General features: G+C 39.6%; 1 protein-coding gene across 1 annotated transcript in view; it reads right to left on the bottom strand.

The window, feature by feature from the left end:
- The window catches only part of ABCC6 (ATP binding cassette subfamily C member 6), an 84,226-nt gene that overhangs the window by 43,367 nt on the left and 18,616 nt on the right, over positions 1–22,243 (bottom strand). The window contains 6 exon segments of the mRNA XM_056806308.1: positions 2,374–2,577; positions 3,202–3,294; positions 5,811–5,972; positions 8,905–9,082; positions 14,724–14,936; positions 17,784–17,915. Of these exon segments, the coding sequence (XP_056662286.1) occupies positions 2,374–2,577; positions 3,202–3,294; positions 5,811–5,972; positions 8,905–9,082; positions 14,724–14,936; positions 17,784–17,915 (982 nt within the window).

Genomic DNA, 22,243 nt, shown 5'->3' with positions numbered 1-22,243 from the left:
GACATGTGCAAAGCCACAGACCTCTGGGCGGTCCTGGGTTAAGCTAGAGCCACCATTGGCACAGGGAAGACATGGACAGTGATTGGTAGATGTGAGAACTGAGGGGAGGGAACTTGGATGGTTTCCTTAAAGATAGCGGGGTCTGAGGACTAGAGGTGGTTGGTTGGAGAGTTGGTGCTCTGAGAAGCTTGCTCTGGAGGAAGCTGGAGGTGGAGGCCCTTGAGACTGTTTCTCTATTTTGGTCACGTGAGTAAAAGGGACTGATCTCCTTTCTTTGCCCCAGCTATCTAAGGGCTTGGGCCTTTTGGCCCAGCCTAAAGAGAAGGGGTATTTAAGCCCTATTCCCTTCTCTCCCCTTTCTCTCTCCCTCTCTCTCTCTATCTCCAATACCTTTCTTCCTCCTGTTTGTAATTAAACTCTATAAAAGGTTGACTGCTGACTTGAGTTTTCATTTAGGAATTACATAGCTGAATTCCTTGGCGACCTTAAATTAATATATATCAGTCTTTTAAAGTGATTTCCTTGTCACAGAGACAAGGAAAGTATATAAGACAGAGACAGTTCAGAGAGGGGCCCTTTTGTCTCTGGTTTTCCTTCAGAGCAGAGGTCTGAGTCAAGTTCTCTCAGTCAAGAGGGACTGACAGTTGGGAAAGAGGAACTACTTTAAGAAGGTTGTTGGTGATTAATGCTTATTGATTAGCTTAGGTAGTTAGTGAATTTAATCTTAGGTAGACAATGTACATAAGTTAGATCTGACCTGGCTTAGGCAGAAGCACCTCTCCTCAAATATGGTTAGATTTAGGTTTTTTAGAAATTTGGGTTAGGGTTAGGATTTTAGGTGTAGCTATAAGATATTAAGATATTATTCTCACTTTCCTTCTTTCTATTTCCTATCTGAACCTCTTCCCAAATTAAGCCAATTTTTATTTTTATTTATTTTATATATTATTTATATTTTATATAATTATTTAATTGAAAATTTATCAAACGGCTCTCCTCACTTTTGCCAAACTCCAACCAAAAATTTAACCCTTTACAATCTGAATGTTATAATTAATAATTAAAACACATGATAGAGAGTTGTAGTTTCATGTACAAGTCTCTCCTCCTGTCTTGTTTTATAAATTGAAATACCCATTTTATTTTATGTTTCTTAACTTCAGAATAAAAACAAATTTAAAAACTATTAATCAGGGGCAGCTAGGTGGTTTGGTGGATTGAGAGCCAGATAGATCCTGGGTTTAAAACTGACTTCATATACTTCCTAGCTGGGTGACCCCCACTGCCTAGCCCTTACCTTTCTGTCTTAGAATTGATACTACTAAGGCAGCAGGTAAAGGTGTAAAAAAAATTAAGCACCAACAAATTATCAAGCACCTACAAAATGGCATGTTATAAGGCACTGGGCTTACTGCTCATTTTTGTATGATGAATATGAGTCAGGAAGATTCAGGTCTTACTTCTCAATGCCTTACATATGGTTTGTTTGAAGAAAAATTTTTTTTAATTTAATTTAATTAAAAAGTTTTTTCCCATAGTTACATGATTCTTGTTGTCTCTCTTTCCTTTTCCCTTTCCCTTCCTAGAGTTGACAAGCAATTCCACTGGGTTATACATGTATTATCACTCAAAACTTATTTCCATATTATTCACAAGAAATATCTTCTGAAGGCAAGAAAGAAAAAAGGAAGAAGGGAGAGAAAGGAAATTAGGAAAGGCCTGAATCATGGAATGTTCCTTGGGGAAGGCATATACCATAGTGGAGAATAACAGGCAGCCAGAGGAAATCATGAGGACTGAGGCACCTGAGAGATGGAGATGAGAAAAGCCAAACTTTTGCTTGTGTTCGGGTGGACTCAAAGTATACATGAAAGGCCAAGAATATGGCTAGGAAGGTTCAAGAGAATGACGATCTAGTGTCTGGGCTTGGAATTGTCTAGGTTTTCTTTCCACTCATCTATAGGGAAAGGGCTTAGAGTTAAATAATAATAATGACAACTGGGGAGAAGCCCAAGCCCCAGAACCATTTACCAGTTATTGACAGAATGGGTGTTATGTGGACATTTACCAGGTGAGTCAGGGCTCTCAGAGATTAAATGTTGAGATAAATGAAACACTGAGTGAGGTCTTTGGCAGAGAAACCCAACCCTTTGGACCAGATAATTTAATCTGAAGAAAAGATTGGTTCGATTCTGTGGCACTAGCTAAGGAGAAAACATCTGTGAGGGTTCATGAGGATTGTTAATGGGTGCTGCTCCCAGAGTACCTTCGATGTCTCTGGAGGGTCCACCCAACAGTTGGTTGGGATGGGATATTGGCTTTATGATGTGCCCTAGTGACCAGCAATGGGGGGAATGGGGATAACTAAGTTACCAGAAATGTGGACAAGTGGAAGGACACCAGAGACACTGCGAAGAGAAATCCAGAGTTCTTCAAAGCCTGAAGTTCTCCTTTTCGAATGGTTAGGATCTTCTCCATAAAAGCTTCCTCCCAGCCGTGGAACTTGATGATTTTCATGTTCCTGAGGATGGAATCCGTCAGCCGGGCTCGGCGGTCTTTGTGCTGCATCTGCTCTTCCTGAAATAAATATAAGGAAGAATCTGGGGAAATGTGAGGGAGGATCATTGAGATAATGACTCTAAGTATGGACCAATTGAGGTTCCCTAGGGATCTCTGAGTGAGAGAAGGGGTTCTGCGTGCAGTTCAGGACATCTCTTACCTGAAAAGCATTCACTAGCAATAGTGAAGGAGATGGAGGTATCTGGGTGGCTCAGTGGGTTGAGAGCCAGTTCAAATCTGGCCTCAGATACTTCTTTGCTATAACTGGACATGTCACATTACCCATTACTTAGCTGTTACCACTCTTCTGCTTTGGAACTGATATACAGTATTGATTCTAAGATGGTAAAAGTTAAAAAAATTGATTAAAAAAATCCAATTTATTGATTGACACTAGTAGGAGTTTCCCTCACCCAGGAGTTCCCTATACCAATGAAATAATAGTTCCTTCCTATTGCTCTCAAAGAGCAATGTGGTCTAGTGTGGATCAATGGTCAACCTTCCAGTCAGATTCAAGACCAGCCCCTGTCACATACTTACTAGCTGTGTGACCATGGACAAATTACTGAATTCTTCAGTTCTCCAAGAAACCTCCCCTGAGAAACAGGGCTATCACCAGCCATGGAGAAACTCCCTACAAACCTGAAAACAGCTCCTTTTCTTGGTGATGATGAAATTCAAGGGGAGAAGGATGAGGAAGACAGCGATGGCTGTCAGAGCAGATGGACCTAAGAGCTGAAAGACAGAAGACATCAGATTCACTTGAGGCTCCTAAAAACTATTAGTTTCAGGATTATCCATCTTGTTAAGAATTACAATTTATCTTTAAAAAGCTTAATAGATTAATTAGGAATGAGGCAGTGAGAAGCCAAGCCCAAGTCTCTGAAAAATTCTCAGGTCATCAAATCACAGATGCAGACCAGATGTGGTCTCGGGGAGATGCTTATTAGCAAAATAGAGAGTCTTTAGATGGCTACAGATCAATGCTTTGAGAATCTGAAGACCTGGGTTCTAGCTCCTATCATAACAAATCTCAAGTTTTATTGAAAATGTTGCATTTTGTTTTTTTTTTCAGATCAATATTTTGTAATAAAATGATGTACATAAAAAAACTACAACTATTAACTAGCCTTGTGACCTTGAACAAGTAGCACAAACTTTTGGGGCTTTATATTTGTCATTTATAAAGAGAAGGTGTTTGAGTAAAGGATCTCTAGTTGTGAAGTCTCCATTCTCTTTTTCTCTAGGGAAGTCATCTTCTGCAGATAGCAACCTGGAATTCTATTCACAAATGTCTCTAGGAAAGAGGATTCCTGACATATTTATGACTTTTTTTAGTTTTAGTTGCTGAGTATCTCTTGTTATTTCAGGGATCTAACCCAATGAGAAGCTGAAAAAAAATCTGGGAAGATTTCAAACACTTTATAATTGAGAATGGAAGCACAGGATTCTGTTTGATGCAATTGCACCATCTTTTGACTGAATTGCTTACTGGAGGTTTGACATACCAAGGCAGGGAAAATATTTAAGGGGAAGTATAAAAATTACTCTGCCAAAAACTGAGGTTTAAATCTTGTGTTTGGAGGTCTCTCATCTGACAATGAATGACAAACCAGTTCAGTGAAAAAAAGCTGGTGGTTCCTGGAGATATGGAAAAATTAGGGGCTTGTCTTCTGATCTTAGTCTTTATTATTTAATGATATTTTAGTTCAAACTTGAGAAGAGGAAACTATTTAAGTCATGACTGAATTTACTGGAGTTCCTGGCAATGTCTATGGAAAAAATGCATAACTCTTAGAAGTAAGATCCTCTTTAAAAAAAAAAAACAAAAAACAACCCATACCATCTTGGAATCAATACTGCGAAATGGTTCCAATGTAGAAGAGTGGTAAGGGCTAGGTATTAGGAGTTAAGTGACTTGTCACACAGTGAGGAAGTGTCTGAGGTCAAATTTGAACACAGGACTTCTTTTCTCTAGACCTGGCTCTCAATCCACTGAGCCACCTAGCTGTCCCATAGCAAGACTTTCTGAAATGAAGATGCATAATCCTAAATCTCTACTAAAAGAAAAAAAAATCAGTTTTAAGGTCATAAGAATTTAGAATTGGAAACAGTGTTAGAAGCCATCTAGTCTAATCACCTCATTTTGCAGATGAGAGACCTGAAGCCAGAAAAGTGAAGTTATTTGCTCAAGGTCATCTAGGTAATAAGTAGAAGAATCAGGATCTGAAGGGAGGTTGTCTCATCTCATATTCAGGACCATGCTTTATTTTACTCTTTGATTACCTCCTCTCCAGGTCTCTTGCCCCTTGAACCAGAAACAATGTTCCGTGGATGTAAGTTTTCCATCTCTGGAACCCCTGGCCCAGGGACCCTGCTGATCTTTTGGTGAGCATCTCCTAGGGCCCCTATTAGGATGGCTTTCATAATGCCTCACTTTGTTCCCTGGCTATCTTCTTGACAACTTCTGTGTCACCATTTGTTTCCCTCTTTCCTTCTCCCTTTCTACTTTTAAAACCATAACAAGATACATGTTGTCATATCTATTACAAGAATCTTCTTTTTGTTTTTTAATTTAGGGGAGGCCTTGGGGGGGTAGACCCCTTTCCTACTAAAGAAACAAAAAGCAAAGTGGATTATTTAATCTAAAAAAGTTAAATAAAAAAGAAATTAAGAACCTTAATAGAGTTTTTAGAGATGTTAAATAGGCTCGATGGTGATTAATGGATGGGTATAGAAAGGAATATACATATACAAGCTATCTATGGTACCTTTATAAAAACTGACTATGAACCAAGTCATAAAATGCTCATAAACAAATACTTTCAGGCAGCATGTTAATGAAAAGATTTCTGGATTGTATTTGAATTCAAAGAACCTTCATTAAAATCCCAATTCACCCACTTGTTAGCTGAGTGACCTTGAGTAAATTACAGCCTCTCTGAGGCTTAGTTTCCCCCTCTGTAAAATGAAAAGTTTAGACTATGTAACGTCTAAATTCATTCCAGCTCTTAATCTATGATTCTATGGCATCTTGTCCCTTGAAACAACCCTATGGGGAAGGATCAGTGGGCAGTATATTGTCCCTATTTAATTGATGGTCAACCAGCACAATATAATTGTGAGCAGAATGATGAGAGTTAGGTTTAAATTGTTCTTGATTACACATTCACAGAGTTTTAGATCAGATTTAGAGTCGTCCTTGTTTCTCAGGCCCTTACTAGGAAATTTAGAGTCCCCTTGGCTCCTACCTGCCAAAGGAATGTGAAGCAGATGATAATCCAGATGACTGGAAGCCACAGACCATTCAGATACAATACAGCATCCATCAACCGCTGTACATCCACAGACACCAGATTGATGATCTCTCCCACTGCAGCAGTTTTCCGCATAGCATTTGAGAGAGCCAAAACCTGCATTAGCCATGGAATAAAAGTATTTTAGGTCTGATAGAAAGGAGAACTTTCCAGAGGAAAGAGTATAAGGATTTACTGAGAGTGGTAAGGCTCAGGTCACTGGGATGAGAGAGGACTAAATAGACTCCTGGAACAAGGACAGAACTTGTTCTTTTTGTTGCATCTTTGTTTCCCTTGCATAGATACTGCTTGTTTGTTTTTTAACCCTCACTTTCTGTCTCTCTGTCTCAGAATCAATACCGTGTATTTTGGCAGAAGAGTAGTAAGGGCTGGGCAATGGGGATTAAGTGATTTGCCCAGGGTCACACAGCTAGGAAGTGTCTGAGGCCGAATTTGAACCCAGGACCTCTCATCTCCATGCCTGGCTCTCAATCCACTGAGTGATACTAACTGTTTTATTCACTTAGTGCTTTACTATCTTGCATATTATAGTCAGGGGTGAGTTAGAGCCAATACATACTGACTGTAGTCATTGTTAAATTTTCAGTGTGAGTATTTACATCTTGGAATTCAGTAAATTCTATAAATCAGGGCTTTATTTGTTTGTCTAAACTAGGGATCGGCAAACTACTAGAGTCTGTTACATAAGAATGGTTTTTACATTTTAAAATATTTATTTAAGAAATATTTAAATATATAAATATACAAATAATAAAACATATGAGAAACATTAAATATTTAACAATGAAAAATATTAATTTAAGTATACATTTTAAAATGTAAAAACCCATTCTTAGCTCTTGGGCCATTGAAAAATAGGTTTCTAGTGGGCTGTTGTTTGCCTACCCCTGGTTTGGATTCAAGAAAGTAATGGCCTTAAAAGTGTCATGCATACATTTCCCCCACAGAGAATTTGTTGTTATATATTTACTAGCACATCCCTGATTGTAGCTCTTGTTCAGATCATTCCCTCATACATATCCAGTCTATCAGTTGAATCAATTATGCCTTTGTTTCAAACCAAACTCAGTGCACTAGTATCCCTTTCCCTCTGCCTTCTCCAGTGGTACATAATCTGGGACCCACACAGGATGAGAGCACATCTGCAGGATATGGACAGATGAAAGAGGAACTTTCTCTTCTCTCCTCATCTCTGAAACAGGAGCATCATTCAGTCCTGTGTGTGGATGTGGCATGGCTTGAAGGGTGTCCTAAAAGGCTTCCCTTAAAACAAAACAAAACAAAACTATACCATCCAGGTACCATGGTACCTAAAATGCCCCATTCCTTTCCAGCCCCCTTTTAAAATTTAGATTCGAATACAGAGCACAGTGGCTTAGTTCTTTAATTTATTTTGCCATTTGGTCAGAGAAAGATGGTAGATCTCAAGCTTAAACGTTCTGAGTTGCATCAGGCTAGACTGATTGGATGTCTTCTCTAAAGTTGAGCATTAATAACTCCTAGGAAGCTGAGGGGTGGGATGAGGGCTGGAGGGCACCAATTTGCTTAAGGAGTGGGGAAGTGGCCCAAACTAGAAATGGAGCAGGTCAAAGCTCTCATGCCAATTGGAGTGCCATGAAGTTCATGAGTAGCCCCTATAGTTGCAGCCTGGAAAGGAGGCTCAGACTTTTAAAAAAGTAAGTACTGAGAGTGGTAAGTTGGCACAATGGAAAATCATGAACTTAGAATTAAAGGACTTGAGTTCACTCAAATAAACTTACCACTTCTTATTTGGGTGACATTGAACAAATTACTAACCACTCAGTTTCTTCACCTGTAAAATGAAAGGGATGACCTCCTTATAGGGAGGTGAAGGACTCAAGGTGCAGAAAGAGACATACATTTTTTTGAAAAGACCTCTGAGTGGAGTTGCTTTTGCTTGTCTATACATCTTTTTTTTTCTTTTTAAAACCCTTGCCTTCCATCTTGGAATCAATACTATGTGTTGGTTCCAAGGCAGAAGAGTGGTAAGGGCTAGGCAATGGGGGTCAAGTGACTTGCCCAGGGTCACACAGCTGGGAAGAGTCTGAGGTCAAATTTGAACCCAGAACCTCCCTTCTTTAGGCTTGGCTCTCAATCCACTGAACTACTCAGCTGCTCTTGTCTATACATCTTTGTCTATTTTTATTTCTCCTAGTTTTCAATGGAATGTTAAAGGAAGGGAAGGTTAGCAACTGGTTAGCAATAACAAGTGTTCTTGTTCAACTACTCTTTATGACCTGGCAGTCCATACTATCCATCAAATTTTCTTGGCAAAGATCCTGGAGTGGTTTGTCATTTTCTTTTCCAGTAGATTAAGGCAAACAAATTAAGTAACTTGTCCAGGATCACACAGCTAATTAGTTTCTAAGGCCAGATTAGAACTCAGCAATATTAGTCCTCCTGACTCCAGGTCCAGCACTCTATGTACTGAACCACTTGACTTCTACTCATGAGAGTAGTTACAGAAATACCACTAGGCTGCCCATGAGAATAGTTACAGAAATATCACAGTAATTCATGGGAAAATGAATTATTAGGCCCTTGGTCTTTTGGTATAGAGTACTGAGTGGCTGTCTATGGGGAGATGAGATAGATGCTAAAAGGAAAAGGGCACGGAAATCCATTGCAGATAAAGCTTCTTCAGTGTTTCCTGAGAATCATATCATAGGAGACTGTTGAGGTTTCTCTCCTTGTCTTTCCATCTTGGGGTAGCTTAAGTGGCTCAGTGGATAGAAGAGTCCTTGTTTCAAATCTGGCCTCAGGTACTTCCTAGATGTGTGACCCTTGGCAAGTCACCTAACCCCAGTTGTCTAGCCCTGACTGATCTTCTCCCTTGGACTTAGCATCAATTCTACAACAGAAGGTAAGGATTTTTAAAAGGGGACGGGGGGGGGGGGGGAAGAGGGGGGAAGATGCATAATTAGGGAGACTGGTTGACCAGAAACACTTTCCCTTGGGGTTCCTGATATCCTCTGGTCACTGCTTTGTCCAGAGTGGGTGGACTCACCTTCCTGTACACCAGACCCATCACAGCTGTCCGCAGTCTTATCTCCAGGACCATGCACACATACATGTGGCGTTGCTCAAACAGGGTTTGCAGGCAGGCAGAAAGGAAGAGTAGTACTGCATAGAAATAGCCCTTCCAGGCTGGAGCCTCAGGATCACTGATGAACTCTAGGAAAAAGCTCCAGGAAGAAGGACTACCAGTGAGAGAATGCAATCATCTCAGGGATCACTTACCAAAGTCTGGGCTATCTTTTTGAGCAACATTAATATTTAAATTATTATTTGATGATGTGACAGAGGCTGGCACATAAAGAAAAAGTGCCAGGCTGAAGAGTGTGTGGGACTAATCACCTTGATAGGGGAGGGGTCCCAGGAGATGGGAATCTTGAGTAGGAGAAGATTCTGGCTGGAAGAACAGTTGGTCTGTCAATAGGGAGAAGCCAAAGTGAGAAGGTGGAATAAGACTTTCTCTTGAAGGTTACCCACTTTTCCTGCTTGTGACTGGAAATCTTTCCCCCCAACACTTCCCAATTGAAGGGATCCAGAGAAGAGAAACCTGAGAAAAGACATTTTGAATCTGTCAGACTACCTCAGCTTCTGTTGCCATGGGTTTGAACAGTGATCAAGGGGCAAAACTCAGGGACAGTCAACCTGACTATCTCTCAGGGGGCTCAGGCTGCCAAAGCCTGAGTTCCCCCCAAACTCAAGGAGAAAGGGAAAAGGGTTTTAGATAGAGACAGGGATCCTCCTTTTCCCCATTTTCCTTTCCCATTCCTTCCCTGCCAGTTACTCCCGTTATTCCCTTTTATTCCCTGATTGAACTGACATTAAAATTAAATTGCCATTAAACATAAATTGAACTGACATTAAAATTAAAAGTTATCTTTTCCCCAAGCTGTGAATCAAGTGTGAGTGAACAGATCAAGGGGAGACCCTTTGGTCTCAAATAGTGGAGGGGCAACATAAGGGACAAGACAAAATCTGGGAGAGCAGCCATAGCTAAGGAGGGAAGGCAGAAGGGGGAAAATCTTCAACCCCCCTCTCCTCTCTCTGAGCCAACCCTAAACATAAGCTGTCCTCTCCTAGATCCTGTTCCCTTTATCATCCCCAAATCTTTTCTCCATTACATCTGCTGTCTCCCCTGAACCTTGTTTTGAGAAGGGAGGTATCCACTCTTTTCCTCTTTCAATACTGGAAGACTTACTCTCGATTTCAACTGGCACCCTAGAATTTAGCTGAACCCCATTTAAAAAAAAAAGCTTTAGTGATTCACTATCACCAACTGTCACCAGCTGTCATCAACTGTTAGTCGGAACTCCTGAGGCTAGCAACAGTTGTCATTGGCTCTGCCTAAGGGTTTCCACACAGGATAAAAGACATCTTGATTCTTGGTGTGGGGAGTAGAAGCCAGTCACCAACTGCCACTCTGGTCAGTTGGAAAACTGAGGAAGTGAGGCCAGTGTAAAAGGGGCTGTACTAGGGCTGTCAGCTTATAGGATCTAACCATCTTATCTTAGTTAGAAGCAAAGCTTGTAGGGACAACAACCATTTTCTAACTGTTAACTCCTGACAGAGCCTAAGAAAGATCTAATGGGAAACATGTTACAACTAATATTGTGATCTGCTGTGGTGGGAATAATTGTAATTTATTGGGGCTATTGTATAATTTATAATACAATGGTAGGGACAATAGATAATGTTCTGGGGACATTAGCCAATATGACTATGGGATGGATACAGATGCCAATGAATTATCTAGATGTGAATTACATCTGGCAAATCATACACCAAATTTATGTGGTGTTTGTGGCAGTGACTAACATCTTAAAGAACATCAAAGCTGTTTCCAACCTGATCTTCCAAAAGAAAACTGTACATGCTCCAGACATCAATAATAGATTAGAGGCATTGTTTGGTCAGATCCCTATCATAAATGAGATATGACAAGATTACATGCAGAGAAAAAAAGTAGTTACTAATACTAAAAATGCAACACCATTAGGGGCAGTAGGGGGAAGTGACATGGCTACTGATACAATAGCAAAATGCAACAAGGCACCAACTAATGCATCTGCTAACAATCTTGTAAATGCACCAAAGGTTCAAAAGATTAAACCTTCACCTGATGTAGCTAAGGTCACTGATAACTCTGGCATCTTGCATGCAAAGGTTCATAAGTCATTCACCACCCATGAATTAGAGTCTTTACATAAATGCATGCCTAAATTTTTATCAGAGCCTCATCTTGCGATCAAAGAACTAAAAAGAGCACTCTGCCTCTATGAATCAGATTTTGAGGAGGTAGAAATTCTTTTATCTGAACTTTTTATGCTTCAGGAACATAAAAACTTTATTGAACAAACTAGAAAAGATTCCTCACTCACAAGCTGGCCAGAAGTTTTTGAGGATCTGGATTTTTCTAATCCAAGATCAATGACTTATCTAAAAAAATGCCATGAGGATCTATTGCAGGGAATGAAGCAATTGTCAGAAAGATCAAAAGAATGGAGAAAATTTGACATATTATTCCAAGAAAAAAAATGAACATCCAAGCACATTTATTGATTGCCTTATTGAAAAAACCACAGGACTATTGGGCTTTAATCTTGATTCAAAAGAATCAGAGGCACATGTGAGGAGAAAATTTCTCAAGGGCTGTGATAAGCACTTGAGGGATTTCTTCAGGAGCTATTTCTGTAAGTTTGAAACCCTCTCACTTTAAAAACTTAGGGACATTGCCACCTATCTACACAATAACTAAGTAGATCAGGAAAGGGAAGAGGATGATCTAAAGAAAAAACTCCAAGAGACCTGTGAAATATTAAGGCAGAAAGAAATACAGAAGGTTAAGAACCTGGTTACAATTAAGACATTTAACAGATAAACCACACAGTATAGACAGACACCCCAAAGTCAACAGAGGGTGCAAAGAGATACTAGAACTTGCTTTTTATGTTCTCTTCAGGGACACATAGTAAGAAACTGCCCAATGAAACATTGCTATGAACAGGGTTAAAATAAGAGAGATGGGAAAGGTCAAAATGCATATCATCAAGGAAAAGAATACACTAACAAAAACTATGAGAGACAGGACTCTAATAGCAAACAGTGTTGCTCTCACTGCAAACTGAAAGAACAAGAGACCCCAGACCTGAAATCCATGGAAGCAGTAATAGTTTCTGGAGCAAAACCCCATTATTCAGAGGTTGTAGCTAGGATTGATCATACTACATTATGCCAGGTGCTAGCATTATCTAGTAAAAAAAGAGATGAATTTGGGAGGTACCCCAGGGAGGAAACATGAGGGCATGATCATAAAGGGCAAAAAGGGAGATGGTAGAAAGGAAAAAAGAAAACGTTAAAATTTTAGTGGTGGAGAAACAGATAGTTGGGCAAGATACCAAGGGAAGCAACTTAAGTATAAAACAAAAGTCTAGAATTGAGGTGGAGAATAAAATTGCACAGATAATAACAGACATGAAACATGACATTTATGGTTCACAATACATGGCATAAAACTGCATGGAGAAAAGCAAGGAACAGATTAAAACCTTTTTGGAAAAATTCTTAGTTTGTAGAATGGGCCTAGAGAGTAGAAAATCAAACAGGGCTAGTAAATCTTTAAAATAGCAATTTAAGTATCCAGACCATTCTGATAAGGCAGTCAAATGGTACATTTTTGCAAAGGACCTGAAAGTTAATACATTTGAATATCAAGGAGGGGAAAGAAAGAGAAATGAGGGAAGAACTAATTTAAACCATAGAGCCAAAGACTTTCACCCACAAGATCATATAACACTCAAAGATACCAGTCCTGGGGATGAGTTTAGCACAGATCAATACCAAACTTCCAATGACTGTCTATTTCCTGAACCAGAGACTGCAAAACAATCTAAGGGAGTGGGAACAGAAGAGTCTTTGATAGTGAAACATCATCCAAGCAGTTCTCAGACTGAAATTAATACAAACACAAACCTTTCCTCTGAGCAAGCTGTTAGCTCACAGACATCAATGGTCCAAAGTGATACAGAGTTAGTTAATAATAGTGCATCGAATGGGGATGGAATAACTGAAGAGGGGATGGAAAATTATACTATAACATCTACAATACCTGAAATATCTACTAATTGTACATGTGCATTACAAACCATGGGGCAAGAAGAAGGTTCTGATGATAATGGGAAACCTGTGCATGCAAACACCATAATAGCTAATTTACAAGACACTCCAGGGCCATACCTTGGGACAAAAGTGGGAAAACAAGGTTACAAACCTCTCAGTGATACAGGGGCAAGTGGATCTGTATTGAAGTCATTCCAGAAGATAGCACCATAGATTTCCAGTCACAAGCAGGAAAAAGTGGGTAGGTAACCTTCAGGAGAAAGTCTTATTCTACCTTCTCACTTCAACTTCTTCCGACTGAGAGACCAACTGCTCTTCCAGCCAGAATCTTCTCCTCAAGTTTCCCATCTCCTGGGGTCCCTCCCCCATCAAGGTGGTCAGTTCCATACACTCTTCAGCCTGGCACTTTTTATTTATGTGCCAGCCTCTGTCACAATGATGATAGCTAGATTTAGTGTTTTAAGACTAGCAAAGCACTTTATATATTTTTTTCTTAACTGGTTCTCACAACAGCCCTGGGGAATAGATGCTAATATCATCCCATTTTGCAAAGGAGCAAATTGAGACTGCGGAGGTTAAGTGACTTGCCCAGGGTTACACAAATCAGATAGTAAGTGTCTGCAGCAAGATTTTTTTTTTAGAAAACTTAAAAAATGTTTTATTGATGTATTTTTTATATGACAAACATTTAGAGATTTGAATATGGATCTTCCTCACTCCAACCCAAATGCTTTTTCTATCATGACATTAAACTAGGACTTAAAAAAAACTTACCTTCTGACTTTGTAACAACTCTAACCAGGACTGGTATCTTTGAGAGTTATATGATCTTGTGGGTGAAAGTCTTTGGCTTTATGGTTTAAGTTAGTTCTTCCCTCATTTCTCTTTCTTTCCCCTCCTTGATATTCAAATGTATTAACTTTCAGGTCCTTTGCAAAAATATATCATTTGACTGCCTTGTCAGAATGGTCTGAATACTTAATAGGGTTAAGTGACCTGCCTAGGGTCATACAGCTAGGAAGTGTCTGAGGACAGATTTGAGCCCTGGTCCTCCCAACTTCAGCCATGGCTCTCTATCCACTGTGCCCCCTAGCTGCCCCTAGCTAAGGACTGTGCAAATCCACCTCACTTAAATCTAATTCATGAAGGTCCTCTTCAAAAATGAAATTCAAGAGGATAGGTTTCTCTCCTCATCTTTCCAACTTGGGGCAGTTAGGTGGCTCAGTGGATTCAGAGCCAGGCCTAGTGAGAGGAGGTTGTGGGTTTAAAAGTGGTCTCAGACACTTCCTAGCTATGTGACCCTGGGCAAGTCACTTAACCCCCTTACTGCTCAGCCCTTACTGCTCTTCTGCTATGGAACCAATACAAAGAATTGGTTCTAAGATAGAAAATAAGGGTTTTAAAAACAAAAACAAAAGTGAAGGATGAACAACAATCTCAACAAGGATTGGATAAGGTTGGTCATTTTCTTGATTTTCTTTCTTCCTCATTCATTTCCTTTCTTAGTCACCCATTTTTCCCTGACCCAGCTCCTACATCATGGACAAAGAGCAAGGAAGGGAAGGAAACATTTTGAGGCAAAGGGGACTGTCAGTTCTCCCTCTAGGGCTGCCCAAGTAAAGAGTGTCAGCCTTGCAGGGATGGCCCCTGACAAGCTTGGGAAGACAATCAAGGGCAGGTCCTTGCCCTGGTAACTACCTCAGTATCTTTGGGACGGCAAATCTGAAGACATCGCAGACGATTAAGCTGAGAGTTCCAAGGAGGAAGGTGCCATTAAACACTTTCCAAATCGCCTTCAGCAAAGGGAATCTGGGACTCTGATGCCCCTGCAGGAAAGTTTCAGTCTCTGGAGGGAGTGCTGGTTCAGCTCTGTTTCCTCCACCCCTTTCAAATCCCATCTCCTCTTTGGTCCTTAAGAAAGAAAGGAGCAAGTTCAATTAGGATAGCAACTTGGCTCACTTGTAATTCTTTGTGTACAAAGGTAATGCTGCTACTGTTCCACTTCTTGTAGTTGTCTATTTGTTTCCACCCATATCTGATTCTTTGTAACCTCCTTTTTTGGGATGTGTGTGTGTTGCTTTTCTTGGCAAATACATTGGAGTGGTTTGCTATTTCCTTCTCTAGTTCATTTTACAGATGAGGAGACTGAGGCAAACAGGTGTAAATAACTTACTCAAAGTCAATCAGCTAGTCAGACCCCAAAATCTTCCTGGCTCTGAGCCTGGTATTCTATCTGCTTTGCCATTTAGCATCCTCTCAGATCTTTTTGAACCCAAGCATGACAGGTGGAAAGGGAATGAGTATTTATTAAGTACCTACTATGTGTCAGGCACTCTGCTAAGTTTTGTATAAATGTCAGGCTTGATCCTTACAACAATCATCCTGGGATGTGGGTGGGAATATTTTACTGATTTTATAGTTGAGGAAACTGAGGTAACCAAGAGAGTAAGTGACTTGTCCAGTCATCTAGTCTTATATTGGATTTGAATCTTGGTCTTCCTCTATCTCCTGAGCCACATAGCTGAATAAGATTTTCCATTTATCTTTCCTTGATTCAGCCCAATGCCTGTCAAAATCTTTTTGAATCTTGACTGTAATTGCTTATGTTAGATATTCTTTCCCACTTCATGACATCTATAAATTTGATAAACATGTCAACTATTCTTTAATCCCAATAATTAATAAAAATGTTACACAGCATAGGGCCACATCCCTGGTGCACTTCATTGGAGACTAAGATGACATTGAGCCATTTAACCGTTACTGGTTCTGGTCACTAAATGAGCTACAAATCCATTTATTTGTATAATTTTCCTAGGCTATACCTCAATCTTTCCCATAATAATTATTTTCAATACTTCAACAGATACTTTGCTAAAGTCCAGGGAATCCATATCGACTGCACTCCCCTGAGCTACCAGTTAAGTAATCCTATCCAAAAAACAAGTTGTAATATATGAGTGTATATATATATATGTGTGTGTGTGTGTGTGTGTGTATAAATATATATCTAAATGTAAATTATATGGTTTGTGACATATACACATGCATACTTAAATATATATATGCATATATATATATATTTATCTATCAGATAAATCAGATCTAGAATATAATATTCTCTTGTTGGTTTCATCTTCGAAAGGATGAAATTTCACTTAAGAAAAATCAAGAAGTAACTAATAGTAGCAGGTGTCTGGATAGAGAGCTGGCCTTGGGATTATGGGGAGCTGGGCTCAAGGTCTGACTGACTCACCCTGGCTGTGTGTCCCTAGTTAAGTCACTTGATTTCTCAGTGTCCTAGTTATGGGCAGTTAGGTGGTATACTAGATAAAGTGCCAGACCTGGAGTCAGGAAGACACATCTTCCTGAATTCAAATATGATCTCAGACAATAACTGTGTGACCCTGGACAAGTTGCTTAGTCCTATTTGTCTCCATTTTCTCGTCTATAAAAATGACCTGGTGAAGAAAAGTCAACCACTTCAGTATCTGCCAAGAAAACCCCAAATGGAGCTACGAAGAGTTGGATACAACTGAAAGCAACACTCTTCTATATGAATACTCTTTGCCAAGCCCAAGATCTATTTCATGAATTTCTTATCTATTTCCACTTTCTATCCAATTGTTCTATAGGGTACTTTGATGACAAAACTGCTTCTATTTCACTCTCCATCAACATATACCCCAATCTTCCCCATCATTTTTCCTACCTCTGGTACTTGGATTTCCTCGTGTGATTAGTATACCTTCTTAATGTGTAATGCTATCTCTTCCCTTCTTGTCTATTCTGTCATTTTTCTTTCTTTTATTTTTATAAAATAACAACTCTAAAAGAGAATGGCAAGGGCAAGGTAACAAGGTTAAGTGACTTGCCCACGGTCACACAGCTAGGAAGTATCTGAGGTCACATTTGAACCTAGGTCCTCCCAACTCTAGGCTTGGTACTCTAATCATTGATGTTTCTTTTGAATAAAGTTTATCCATTCAGAACCATGGGTTTTTTAAGCAGTAGAAATTCATTTTTTCTGAGTTATCCATATTTCCTTATTCCTTGACTTACCCCTTGACTAGGGGCACAGGCATATGAAATCTGGGGCAAAGGATGTAATTTCTGTCTTGAGAGTACAGTGAAGCTACCTCACTGAACACCATGCTCTTTCCAAGTGAGCTAACCAAATAGACCTTTGATTTCAATAAGCCTTTGGCTTTTGACACCCTGGAAAACTAACATAAAGCCAGCCTTCACAGAAAAAGAAATCAAAGCTTAGGACCACCCTCCGGTGAGTAAATATCTCTCTGAGAGGATCATACCTTTAAGCTTTAATAATGTAATACTTATGACTATTTTATATTATTCTATTTTTTATTTTAAACCCAGATCTTCCACCTTAGAATCAATACTACATATTGGTTTCAAGGCAGAAGAGTGGTAAGGGCTGGGCAATTGGGGGTTAAGTGACTTGCCCAGGGTTACACAGCTGGGAAGTGTCTGAGGCCAAATTTGAACCCAGGACCTCTCATCTCAAGGCCTGGCTCTCAATCCACTTAGCTACTGCCCCAACTTATGACTATTATTGACTATTAGAAATTAGCTGAGAGGGAAGGTGGAGTACAGGATAGGGTAAGGTAAATAAGGAATGGTTATGATTTGGTCGAGAATACTCTGAAAGGTAAAACAAGATGATACTAGAACTAAAGTTTATAGAATTTTCATTTGTTCATGGATGATCTGGCTCCTGGCCAATGGAGTACTTACTGTTGGGTTTCATTACAAATCCTCTTCCATTCACTTTCAAGTCGGGATATGATTTCCTCTGATGAATTTTCTTTTCCAAGTGACCAAAGGTCATCCATTTCTAAGGGCTTCCTGTAGCCCTGCCACACTAGCCTGTAAAAGAGAATCCTCTAGGAAAAATTACAAAAGACGACCCCATCATCTCCTCATGACCCCATCTCATCTTTATTAACTGAGGGAAGAGACAGCTCTATAAAGAAATATAGAACAGTGTCACTTTGCTTCTTCGATAAACGTGCAGAAAAGACTGTTTTTTATTCTTCTCACCTTGGTAACTGCTCATCAGACAACTCCTCCATGTGTGCTCTTGACTCCATCTCCTGTCTTCTTCAGCACATTGTTCCATCATTGAAACCTCCCTCCCCAGCATTCAGTTTCTCCCTTCTACTAATAACTTCCCTATTGCAATATTCCCTATTGACTGCCCAAGACTCCTTTATCCTTAAAAACAAACATAAAAACCTACTCACTAGATCCTACCATCCCTTTGAACTACTAATCTATACTCCTCTTACCTTTCTCAGCTAAACCATCAAAAAAGCTGGGTACTTTCACTGCCTTGACTATTTCTTTTCTCACTGGTCTCCAACTTCACCATTCATTTGATTTTTTTTGAAAAGTTTATTTAATTAGTCAGTTTAGAACATTTTTCCTTGTTTACAACAATCATATTCTTTCCCTCCCCTCCCCACACCCCATCCTGTAACCGATGCACAATTCCACTGGATTTTACATATGTCCTATTCTCATGTTGTTGATGTTTGTACTAAGATGATCATTTAGAGTCTACATCTCCAATCACATCCCCCTCAACCCATGTAATCAAGCAATTGTTTTTCTTCCGGTTTTCTACTCCCACAGTTTTTCCTCTAAATGTGGATAGTGTTCTTTCTCATAAATTCCTCCAAGTTGTTCTGCATCACTGCATTGCCACTAATGGAGAAGTCCATTACATTAGATTGTACCACAGTGTTATCATTCTCTGTGTACAATGTTCTCCTGGTTCTGCTCCTCTCACTCTGTATCATTCCAGTCCCCATGGAATTCCTCCACTTTATTATTCCTTTGAGCACAATAGTATTCCATCACCAACATATACCACAATTTGTTCAGCCATTCCCCAATTGAAGGGCATCCCCTCATTTTCCATTTTTTTTGCCAACACAAATAGTGTAGCTATGAATATTCTTGTACAAGTCTTTTTCCTTATTGTCTCTTTGGGGTACAAACCCAGCAGTGCTATGGCTGGATCAAAGGACAGATAGTCTTTTAAAGTCCTTTGGGCATAGTTCCAAATTGCCCTCCAGAATGGTTGGATCAATTCACAACTCCACCAGCAATGCATTAATGTTCCAACTTTGCCACATCCCTTCCAGCACTCATTACTTTCCTCTGCTGTCATGTTAGTCAATCTGCTAGGTGTGAGGTGGTACTTCAAGAGTTGTTTTGATTTGCATCTCTCTGATTATGAGATTTAGAATAATTTTTCATGTGCTTATAAATAGTTTTGATTACTTTATCTGAAAATTGCCTATTCATGTCATTTGCCCATTTATCAATTGGGGAATGGATTGATTTTTTGTACAATTGATTTAGCTCTATAAATTTGAGTAACTAGACCTTTGTCAGAGGTTTTTGTTATGAAAATCCCCCCCCCCCCATTTGTTGCTTCCCTTCTAATTTTGGTTGCATTGGTTTTGTTTGCACAAAACCTTTTTCATTTGATGTAATCAGAATTGTTTATTATACATTTTGTAATTTTTTCTAACTCTTGATTGGTCTTAAAATCTTTCCTTCCCCAAAGATCTGACATGTATACTATTCTGTGTTCACCTAATTTACTTAGAGTTTCTTTCTTTATATTTAAGTCATTCACCCATTCTGAGTTTATCTTGGTGAAGGGTGTGAGATGTTGATCCAAACCCAATCTCTCCCATACTTTCTACTCCCCCTTATTATTCCCTCTTATTTTCTTTAGTCTTTTTAAACTAGCCCCCCCCCCCCTCTCCCTCTCTTGTATTGCTTCCTTCCCCACCAGTCCATTTGTTATCCTTCTACTTCTCTATAGGGAGCAAATCAATTCTCTGCTCCAATGGGTCTAATTGTTCTTCCCTCTTTGAGTCAATTTCAATGCACATAAGAATTAAATATTTCCTGTCTCCAATCTCTTTACCCTTCCAGTGTATTGGTGTTCTCCCTCACTCCCGCCATGTACTTCTTTATGACATATACATTTACCTCATTTTGTTTCTTTTCCCATTTCTCTTAGTAGTAACCTCTTTTTTTTACCTCTAGTTATATATATATATATAAAATGTATGTCTTGGCATTTCATCCTATACAGGTTATCACTGTTCCCTCTAAGTATAATTCTTCTAGCTACCCAGGTGATAATAACAATTTTTAAGAGTTACCAATATCCTCTTTTCTTGTGGGGATACAAATCATTTTAACTTATTGGGTCCCTTAAAAAAAGGTTTGTTTTTTTGTTGTTTTTTTCCCCTTTCTTAATTATTTTTTGGTGATTCTCTTGAGTTCTGTGTTTGGGCATCAAATTTTCTGTTCAAGTCTGGTCATATCTTTATGAATGCTTGGAAGTCTTCTATTTTATTAAGTGACCATACTCTCCTCTGCAAGAATATAGTTGGTTTTTCTGGGTAGTTGATTCTTGTAGATCTAGTTCCCTTGCTTTCCAGAATATCATATTCCATGCCTTTCAGTCCTTCAGTGTAGATTCAGCCAGATTCTGTGTTACCCTAACTGTGATTCTATGGTATCTGAATGACTTCTTCTTTGCAGCTTGTAATAGTTTTTTACTTTGGTCTAGTACTTGAATTTGGCTCTAAAATTCCTGGGTGTTCTCAGTTAAGGACTAAGTACAGGATGTGATCTGTGGATTCTTTCAATCTCCACTTTTCCCTCTTGCTCTAGAATGTTGGGCAGTTTTCTTGGATAATTTCCTGTAGAATGATGTCCAGGCTTTTTCTTTTTTCATGATCTTCCTGTTGTCCAATGATTAAGTTGTCTTTCCTGGACCTGTTTTCTAGATCTTCCCTTTTGTGGATGAGGTGTTTCATATTTTCCTCAACTTTTTCATTCTTTTGATTTTGTTTCATAGTTTCCTTCTACCTTGTGAAGTTGTTTGCTTCTAGTTGTTGGATTCTAGTTTTTGAAGACTGAATTTCAACCCTGGATTTTTTGGTCATCTTTCTCCTTCTAGTCTGATTTTCTTTAGAGGTCATCTTTCATCTTCTTTACCTCATATTTCATCTCCTCTGCCTCATTTTCAAGCTGATTAATTTTGACTTACAAGACACTATTTTCTGTTTCCAGATGATTTATTTTGCTTTTTAAATTCTTTCCCTAGTTGTCTTTAGCCTCTTTTAATTGTTTTTAGAATTGAATTTTGAGTTCTTCCAAAGCCTATTTCCAATTTGCTGGAATTTCTGCGTTTTTGCTTAGTGTTCCTTGATCCTTTTCTGTTCCATTTGCTCTTTTTTCATTGCCTAGATAGAAGCTGTTGATTGTAATTTCTTTTTTCTTTTTCTGTTGTTTACTTATATTTCCCTCTTCTTTCCCCCCAGTAGTTGCCTGTAGTCTCGCTTTTCTCATTATGTGCTGGATCTGTGGGTTTGGGCTATTCTGTCCTCAAGGGACTTCTTCTCTGTTCTGCTGATTGATCAGGTTAGTCAGATCGTCCCCAGCTGACAGCAGAAGCTGAAAAGGAGTCCCCAGCTGACAGCAGAAGCTGAAAAGGAGCTGAGCTTCCTGCCCCATCATCAAGGTTATTGCCTGTAATTTGTTGTAGCTTTTGCCCTTGGAGCTTAGTTAGCAAGGCTCTTAAATCAGTCTGTGGGGGAGGGGTGTTGGAGCTTGAGCTTCCCTGCCCTCTGAAGGCTTCTTATCTGCCCTACTGATGAGATTGAGCCAGGGGGAGGAGTTGATCTGTAAATCTGGATGTGCCCTGAGGCCAAAACCTCCAGAAAAGGGGAAGGGGCAAGATGGAGCACCTTGGCTGCAATGAGGCTGCCTGCTCTATGCTTCTCCAGCTGCCTCTACGCTGCCTATGTTCTACACCCTGAGCCTGACACAGCTATGCCAACAAGGTATTCCCTTGCTTGCCCAGAGATTCTAGCCACTGCTGAAGGCTCAGCACTGTAGGTGGGGGAGGGGTCCTGGGACCTTCCTTCTTCTTTCCCCTTAAACCGGAGAGTTCTAGAATTCAGGCTTTTTGGGGAGTGTACTTTTTAAGTTGGGTCTAGGAAGAGGGTTCCCGAGCTCTCTTCTGTTGTTAGACTTGGTTTTCAGTCCCCTCAAAGCATTGTGTTTTTGAGTTGGTGAGGAAGGGTTTACAGAGGTCTGAACTGTTGTTGTGTCTAAGCTGCCATCTTGACTCCACCTCTTCACTATTCATTTGAGAC

Source organism: Monodelphis domestica, chromosome 7 (assembly GCF_027887165.1).
Source record: "Monodelphis domestica isolate mMonDom1 chromosome 7, mMonDom1.pri, whole genome shotgun sequence".
Taxonomy (NCBI): Eukaryota; Metazoa; Chordata; class Mammalia; order Didelphimorphia; family Didelphidae; genus Monodelphis; species Monodelphis domestica.
This window is presented reverse-complemented; position numbering and strand designations above follow the sequence as displayed.